At 51.4% G+C, this 9562-nt stretch overlaps 1 protein-coding gene across 1 annotated transcript in view; it reads right to left on the bottom strand.

Moving 5' to 3' along the window:
- Positions 1-8269, bottom strand: part of LOC106811538 (neuropeptides capa receptor-like) — a 59105-nt gene extending 50836 nt beyond the window's left edge. The window contains exon 1 of the mRNA XM_014815202.1: positions 7631-8269. Coding sequence (XP_014670688.1) covers positions 7631-7925 — 295 coding nt within the window. The 5' untranslated portion in view covers positions 7926-8269. The remainder of the gene's footprint in view (positions 1-7630) is intronic.
- Positions 8270-9562: the final 1293 nt, after the last annotated feature.

The following is a 9562-nucleotide window of genomic DNA, read 5'->3' as shown; positions in this document are numbered from 1 at the left end:
GCGACTAATGAAATGTAATGCGAGTCGCCGTGCTGCTGCTGCTGCTACTGCTGCTGCTACTGCTGCTGCTACTCCTACTGTTGTTGCTGCTGCTACTGCTGCTGCTGCTGCTGCTGCTGCTACTGCTGCTGCTACTGCTACTGTTGCTGCTGCGCTGCTACTGCTGCTGCTGCTGCTGCTGCTGTTGTTGTGCTGCTGCTGCTATACTACTACTACTACTACTACTACTACTACTACTACTACTACTACTACTACTACTACTACTACTACTACTACTACTTAACTACTACTACTACTACTACTACTACTACTACTACTACTACTACTACTACTACTACTACTACTACTACTACTACTACTATTACTATTACTACTACTACTACTACTACTACTACTACTATTACTACTACTACTACTACTACTACTACTACTACTACTACTACTACTACTACTACTACTACTACTGCTGCTACTGCTACTACTGCTACTGCTGCTGCTGCAGCTGCTGCTGCTGCTGCTGCTGCTGCAGCTACTACTACTACTACTACTACTACTACTACTACTACTACTACTACTACTACTACTGCTACTACTAATCTCGTTCCGTCTGACGACCTGATGCTAGTAGTTAGTTGTACTGGCGGTACATCTTCATGGCTTCTCGCAGGAAGAACTTGAAATGGTAGTTGAAATCGCACGATTGCGCTTCGCATCGAGAGTTGACGACAAGCAAGATGGAGGCAGATGCGCATACGCGCTCCGTCGTACAACCGCAGTGACTTAGAATATACGTATTCGATGCACAACATGCGGCACGGCGGGTGGCGCGTATGTAGTAGGCACACGTGGCTTCCCCGAGTAACCCCCTGCGCGTATCGCATGCGCGCACAGACTAATGACTATCTAACCTATTTCACGCGCGCGCTGGTCGATGGCACGAAAACGAGCTATTTTCCGACGAAACTTTCAAAAGTGGCTTTATCAGCAGCGTGTTGCGGGGGTGACGGGTGCTTCTCGCACGCGTGCGCGCGGCTCTAATGTGACGCGTGGATAATGAGGTGTCGGGAGAGGTCACCGGCGGGGCACGCGGCAGCGACCGACCGACCGCCATGTCACACGACATCATCGCGTTAATTGATCACCGTGATCAGTGCCGTGAGCTTTATTAGCGAGTGCGTGGTGCACAGGCACTTGAATCGTCTCAATAAAAAAATAATGGTAAATAAACACGAAATGTATTTACTACCAAAGTCTTAATGTTTCTCTACTCTCCTTCGCCTATTATTGCCGATAACTTGCTGTGAATGCCATTCAAATGCTCCTCTACAACATACAAGTACACCGCACGCACGCCCTGTGCACAAACAACAAGAATAATAGAGTTAATTGAACAGCAAGCTTACGGCGCTCATCAACGCAATAACGACGAGATCGTTCGATCACGCGTTCTGATTGTCGGTGTAATCACGTTCGGCGAATGTATTTTTTTTCTTGTTCTTCTTCCCTTCTTCGGTTATTAAATCAGTTTCACGGAGCGAATGCATGCGCTCCGTGCATGGTAGAGAAGGATGGAAAGGTAGGCATAGGTTGACAAGACATCAATCGGAGAGAGCATACAAGTCGCGTTAAAAAGAGAAGAAAAACATGCACAGGTAGACACGACATTAAACGTAGATAGCGTACGGGCGCAGCGTGAAAAGGAGAAAAAGTGACATCGTTAGACAAGACATATCAATTGTAGAGAGCAATAAGCGCTGTGTGATTTGAAGGAAAAACAGCCATATAGGTGTTCGTGACAGATCGGCGCATGATGCGCATATTAATGCGGGCGTCGATGCGGCGCAACGAGAAAAGGAAAAAAAACCTCGAGGTTCAAGGTGAATTACTGCAATGACAAAATGGCGTCGATGGACCGCGATGCGAAAGACAAACCTCGCGTTTCGAGGATATAAAAAAAGATGTAATGACAAAATGGTCTCGATTAACGTAAAACCCTACACCCAAAATCACTCGCCGCATGGTCGTAACTGTGCACGCGCACGTGACGACGGCGATGGGTGACGTCATCGGTCATCACCGACGACGGACGCACGTTGCCCATAGCAGACGATAGCAGACAACGTGTGGGGTTGAGCGACGCGTGCCTATGTGTGTCGCGTGGTATCGCACGCGCGCTCTCACACGCGGCTCATATCGCCTCCGGGCGGGTAAAGCAAACGCAGGCGCGGTTATCGTTGTAGGAAATCTGAGCATTCGGGGTGGCTCTGTGCACGAGCGAGCGAGTGAGCGGGTCGTCAGGGCTTCACGGCAGTGAACTGCCAACGTGCTTCTGATTAGCGGAGCGTACCATAAAGTATCCGCGCGTATCATCAGCAGCTGCGTGCATGCATGCTGCTGCTGCTGCTGCTGGTGGTGGTGCTGCTGGTGCTGCTGCTGCTGGTGGTGGTGGTGGTGGTATTGCTAATGCTGCTGCTGCTGGTGGTGGTGGTGGTGCTGCTGCTGTTGCTGCTGTTTGCTGCGCTGCTGCTGCTGGTGGTGGTGCTGCTGCTGCTGTGTGGTGGAGGGTGGTGGTGTGGTGGGGTGCTGGTGTGTGGTGGTGTGTGGTGCTGGTGTGTGATTGGTGTGGTGATGGTGTGCTGCTGCTTGGTGGTGGTAGGATGTGGTGGTGGTGGTACGTGTGGTGGTGGTGGTGGTGGTGGTGGTGTGGTCGTGGTGTGCTGCTGCTGAAAGCTGCTGTTGCGTGCTGCGGTGGTGGTGGCTGGTGGTGGTGGTGTGGTGTGTGGTGTGGTGGTGGGGTGGTGGTGGTGGTACGTGGGTGGTGGGTGGTGGTGGGGTGTGGTGTGTGTGGGTGTGTGGCTGGTGGTGGTGGTGGTGATGGTGGTTGTGTGGTGATGTGTGGTGGTGTGGTGGTGTGGTGTGGTGTGTGGTGGTGGTGGTGTGTAGGTGGAGGCGTGTACTTGCTGGTGGTGGTGTTATGTGGTGTGTTGGTGGTGTGTAGGTGTGGTGTGGTGTACGGGTGTGTGGTGGTGGTGGTGGTGGTGGTGGTGGTGGTGTGGTGGTGGTGGGGTGGTGGGGTGGTGGTTGTGTGGTGATGTGTGTGGTGGTGTGGTGCTGCTGGTGTGTGGGGTGGTGGTGCGTGTTGGTGGTGTGTGTGGGTGGATGTGGTGTGGGTAGTGGTGTTGTCGGTGTGTGTGTGGTGTGTGGGTGTGGTGGTGGTGGTGGGGGATCGTGGTGCTGTCTGCTGGTGGTGTGTGGTGGTGGTGGTTGGTGCTGGTGGTGTGGTGGTGGGCTGACTGCTGATGCTGCTGCTGGGTCGGTGGTGTGGTCGGTGGTGTGGTGGTGGTGGGGTGGTGGTTGTGGTGGTGAAGTGGATGGTGATGTTTGGCTGATTGGGTGATGGTGATGGTGGTGGTGGTGGTGGGTGGTGGTGGTGTGGTGGGTGTGGTGGTGGCTGGGTTGGTGGTATGGTGGTGATGGGATGGTGGTGTTGATGGTGATGTGATTGATGGTTGATGTGATGGTGATGTGGTAGGAGGATGGGTGACTGGTGATGGATGGTAGAGGTGGTGTGTGTGGTGGTGATTGTCGGTGGTGGGGTATGGCTGGTGTTGATGGTTGCATGGTGGATTGATGGTTGAATGTGATTGGTGATAGGTGGTGTGATTGGTGATTGGCGTGGCGGTAACGGCCGAGGCGGATGGCGTGGGGTGGTGGAGGATGCGTGCGGTGGCGGGTGGCGGTGGCCGATGCGCTACTGTACTTGGTTACTGCTGCTGCTCCAGCTGCGTGCGTGCTAACGGTATGTATCGAAACGAACGTGAACCGTGGTGAGTGGTGGTGGCATGGTGGTGGTGATGCTGCTGCTGTTGCTGCTGCTGCTGGTGGTGGGGTGTGTGGTGGTGGTGGTGGTGGGGTGTGGTGGTGGTGGTGGTGGTGTGGGTTGGTGTGGTGCATGGTGGTGGTGAATATGGTAGTGGTGGTGTGGTGGTGTGTGATGGGGTGGGGGGATGGGTGTTGATGTTGATGTGTGATTTGATGGTGATGGTGATTGTGCGTATGGTGATGGTGTGGTGTGTGGTATTGGTGATGGCGGTGGCGGTAACCGCGGAGCGTGCGTGGTGCGTGGTGACGATGCTCGGTGCGTTTGTGTCGGTGGCGGTGGCGATGGCGGCTTACTGGTTACTGTTATGCTGCTGCTCCTGGCTGCGCTGCGTGCTACGGTAGTATGCGAACGAACGTGAACGGTGTTGGCTTCGCTTGTACGAGAAGAAGCACATGTTGACGGTAGCGCGAAACGGTGTGAGGCCGCGGGCTCGCTAACAGGTGCGCGAAATGCTCAACATTACGCTCGCTTGTAATTCGGTAGAGACTTCCGAGTAGATGTCAACGAAAACGATGTTTTCAGGCTTTCGCTGTTCTTCCATCTCGGCAGCTGACGCGTTGCGCTGGTTCGAGGTTTCGGTCGCGTAAATATCATAAACCTCTATAGGACCGTCCACCAGCCAAGTAGGAGTAGTCTGTGCAGCAGCAACCGCAGCAAGAAGCAGAAGCAGCAGCAGCGAGCAGCAGCAGAAGCAGAAGCAGCAGTACAGCTAGCAGCAACGCGGACAAAAATCTCGAACACGGTGTAATAAAAAACTGGTCGTTTGTACTAGCATATGGTTGAGCGTTCCATTGTTGGTAATAGACACTGCTTGCACCGGCACGAATATCAAATAAAAATAAAAAATGTCTTCTTATATATTAATATATATATATGTAAATTTGTAGCATAAATTAAAGAGCAAGACATCACTTTTAGCTGTTACTCCGAGATTTCACGCTTACGCGATATCAAACAGATCTTGTAATAATAAAAAAAAAAAATCTTTATTAAAGTCTGTCTGATGATCGCGTAAGCGTGAAACTCGGAGTAACAGCTAAAAGTGATGTCTTGTCTTTAATTTATCTACAGACTACAATTTATTACGCTCGGCAACTTAACGCATCGACCGACAGTACACTCTAACACTCTACCGATAGTATAGACTCAAGCATCCAGACTTATGTCTTATGACTTATCTATATGTCACTGCCACATGGAATGAGCGTCTCAATCTATTTAAGTTGTAATGTCTACAGATTCACTTATTGTGATCGTACTGAGCGAAGGTGAACAAGGTATAGTGACGTCCTTACGATTAGCTCTACTATTATATATAGACTTTTGATCCGTCACATGCGCATGTGGCAAATTACCTTAAGACGATTTTACAAATTGACCAGCTGGTATAGGGCTACTCTGAACGGATACGTTAAATCACAACATGCTTACGACACACGCACGCACATACTCTAGTCTCTTACCACACGCACGCGCGTGCGTGCGCAGAACGCAATGCATGACAACGTAGCAATTTTCGATAGCAATTCTGGCTTAACTACACTTGGGATTCACACTGGTTTAATCAATTTTAGTTAATAAAATTATGATGCAAGGATGCCTTCGAATAACGCCTGAAATTCGCTTATCTCAACCTGCACTGAATTCTCGCATATCGAGTAGGGCATGTTGTATTCAGGGACTCAGTGCTAACGCAAATATCTCCCACTACCAGACCGGCCGCACCGCCTTCCACGACACAGGTGAAATACGATATAATGCGATATCGATCATTGTCGATCTAAGACATCAAACCACGCACATTTCCTAACGGGGCATGACCACGCGACGGATGCAGCATGATGAGTCATGTACCAGTTATCTTGATCATCGACCAATTAACATCAAAGACTTTTAAGATCGATCACAATTAAGCGACTCGATGTAATGGCGTCGAAATGAATGTGTGATCGCTCTTTTCTGAAGCAGTGATAAGTCGGTTCGATTCTGTGCGGAGATCTATCTACTAGATGCGTCTGGTCGTCGCTGGAACCCGATAGTCGCCGGATTGTGAAAGCTTACATCGGATATAAACGACAGCGAAAATAGGTGATGTTTTCACGGAGATATCAATATCTCGCTTTGCTTTCCCACGCTGCGCTCCCGCTCTCTCAGTCTTGTTCAAACTCTCTCTCTCTCTCTCTCTCTCTCTCTCTCTCTCTCTCTCTCTCTCTCTCTCTCTCTCTGTCGCTCTCTCTCTCTCTCTGCCTTTCTCATTCTCTCTCTCTCTCACCCTTTCTCATTATCTCTCTCTCACCCTTTTTCTCTCTCTCTCTCTCTCTCTTTCTCTCTCTCTCCGTCGCTCTCTGTCTCCCTCTCTCGCGCGGCCAACTATATAGCTATATAATCAGTGAGTATAGGCAGTGGGTGTTCTAACGATGGCCGTGACCCCGATATGAACCTCCTGGAAGATGCGGCATAAGCTAGTTAGTTGTAGCACAATAAAAAATTCGCGCGACTGCTGCTGGTATTGGATTGGGAACCGATTGCGGCACGTTTTATGCGGACACCGTCTTTAGACCGTTACTTCGTTAGACCGCGGCTTTAACACGTGTCTCCTCTATCCCCCCGTTTAACGCGGCGCTGAGTATTAAGTTAACACTATTATTACCGGGCGACGGCACTTGTGCCGGTGGGTTTTACCGGTGGTAATGAAGCAGCTCAAGCATCCTCGAGTATGCTGATTATTATAGGCACGCCATCGCCGCATCCCTCCACGCGGGACGCTAATGAAATCACTCGTAGTTCGCCCGTTAGGCGGCGCAGCAGTCGCGGCGCGATGCGTCCTTCAGTCGACGACTCACTTGACTCGAGTCACGTACACGTCGTCCCCCTCGCGTCATCAATGTTGTCCCGAGTTATCAATGTAGTCACGAGTTATCAATGTTGTCCGAGTTATCAATGTTGTCACGGCGCAGATGATCGAGAAATTGTTGTTGATCTACTTTTGATGTTAGAAAATTCTGACGCGCGACTTTAAATTAGTTGTCATTTTGCGTCTTTGAACTAAAGCTTACTCGCGCGTTGGTTCTCTGCATTATCTGCATGATAATGACGTCACGGGCAAACATTCTACGCGGTGATATTGCATGGAGCCGCAGATAAATGAGGTCACATCCTATAGGGTCGCCGTATGTAGATCACCGTCGTGATCATCATATATATTGTACTACATCATCATAACGCTAATCATAACATTGACCCGTTAAAGTTAATCTTAACTCCTAATCCTAACCCTAAACCAACCTAACCTGAGTCTAACCCTAACCCTAACATAATCACGCCCCCAACAACAACAACAACAACAGCAACAACAAGGATGACGCGAAAACGATGACGACGACGCCAACAACAACATACCCAAAACTCGACGTATTCGTAGCCTTACCCCGACCCTAACATAATCACCCCCTCCCAACAACAACAACAACAACAACACCAACAACAAGGATGACGACGACAACGATGACGACGACGCCAACAACAACATACCCAGAACTCGACGCAATCGTAGCCTAACCCCAGCCCTAACATAATCGCGCACCACCACCACCACCACCACCACCACCAACAACAACAACAACAACAACAACAACAACAACAACAACAACAACATCACCACCGACAACAACAACATCAGCAACAACATCAACAACAACAACAACAACAACAACAACAACAACAACAACAACAACAACAACAACATACCCAGAAGCAGGATCATGATGTCGGAGCAGGCGAGCGAGAACAGGTAGCAGTTGGTGGCCGTGTGCATGTGATTGTTGCGAGCGATGACGACGCACGTGCTCACGTTGCCGAAGATTCCCGTCACGAAGATGACGCTGTAGATGACGGTGATCGGCATCGTGCGCGTGACGAGCGGGTATCGCAGTCCCAGCGAACACTCGAGAAAGTTCGCTTCGCCCATCGTCGTCAGGTTGCACGTCTGCGGCTCCGTCGCGTTGCTCGCAGCGGCGAGCGTGCCGTTGTTGACGAATTCCATCCCGGCGTCGAATTCTACTCCTCGTGTCGCCAAAAAATTCCACAAACAGCGCGCGAGGGATGCTGTCCTCGCTGTTTCTTTCGCAAAGACCTCCGGCGAAGACGAAAGAAAGCGCGATGTCACACCTAACTTTCGGTCATATGTAGTCGACTTTACTTATGTCGTCGTAAGTGCGTCTAATGTGATTTCAGACGGCGGCGTGTGAGTTTGTTGAGCTTCACGTTAGCACGGTTAGATTCGCGCGCGGTCGGTGGATCACAGCTCGACAAGAAAAAGATCCGATGATGCCGTCATATTCCTCTTCCTCCCGTGAGATCTCCACTCGCCGCACTGCCCGCCGCGCAGCCTTTCAAGTTTCTGTTTTACAAGAAACGTGTGAAGAAGCGTTCGAGGAGAAGCCCGGTAAAGCGGACGCTCTTGAATTATAGTCTATGATGTAATAATCCATTAATTCGCATTCGCATTTTTGCGAATGTTACACCTCGCTGACGAGTTGATGAAAAGGGCAGCTGCTGCCCGTGGACACCCACTTGTCGACTGGCATCGAATTTCCCGACTGCAGCAGCTTCCGTCGAATCCAAGCAGGCGGATGCGCGCGAGAGCTGGATCAACTCCGCGCGTGCTGCGCTCGACGCAGAGCTAGGCTTCGCTGGCAGTTGGCGCTGAACGCATGCGGTGGATTTCTCTCGTGGATTGACTTGTCGTGAGTCTGTCGGACTCCGATTGTTCTCGAACCGTGCGACGATTCTGCTCGGCGAATTCGCACGCACACACGCGCGTACACGCACACACGTACGCACTCACACACGTACTCACGCGCTCGTACACGGACACCTCTGACCGCTGCCGTTTGGCGTCCCTACGTGAATACATGTGACCTGCACTCGTCACACGTGAAGCCGGCGGACTGCCGTGGTTGTGGCTGCGGCGCGCGACACGGACGGCGCGTTTCGCCATGCAGCGACTCTAGTCACTCCGTCGCTCGTCCCATCACACTGTGCTCAATCTGTTCATCCGTAGGTTGTCAGTACCTCGCTACTATTCATGTATCAGTGTCGACCTATTTTCGTAGATAGCGCGCTCGCGCTCGGGTGCCGTCGATGGCAGATGGCCGCTGTTAGCTGATGGTCCGTCGGTTACACTCAAAATACCGAAGCCGCCGACGCTGCTGCCGTCCACGCAACAGACCAAAAAACCACCCGGCGGCCACTCGCTCGTTCCGGAAACATCTGCACCCGCGCGCGCACGCACGCACGCGCGCACACATACGCGCGCACACGAAAATAGTTGCGGTTCCCCGACTCGACTAGCAATTAATTAGGCGACTGAAGCCGTATAAATTAGACTCACGTGGCGACGGCGATGCACTCGCGCCAGCCGCTTCGCATTAGTGCAACGTCTTGAGCGGCCAGCACCACGTCGTAGAAGCATTTACGATCGGCGCCGCGTGCAGGGTTCACCTGAGAGCATGCGCGCGCGCGAACGAGAGAAAGAGCACGCGAGCGTGAGTGGAAGAGAGAAAGAGAGAGAGAGAGAGAGCACGCGAGCGTGAGCGAAAGAGAGAGAGAGAGAGCACGCGAGCGTGAGCGGAAGATAGAGAGAGAGAGAGAGAGAGAGAGAGAGAGAGAGAGAGAAAG

Source organism: Priapulus caudatus, unplaced genomic scaffold, assembly GCF_000485595.1.
Source record: "Priapulus caudatus unplaced genomic scaffold, Priapulus_caudatus-5.0.1 Scaffold549, whole genome shotgun sequence".
Taxonomy (NCBI): domain Eukaryota; kingdom Metazoa; phylum Priapulida; class Priapulimorpha; order Priapulimorphida; family Priapulidae; genus Priapulus; species Priapulus caudatus.
Note: the sequence above shows the minus strand (reverse complement) of the source record. Positions and strands in the feature narration are given on the sequence as shown.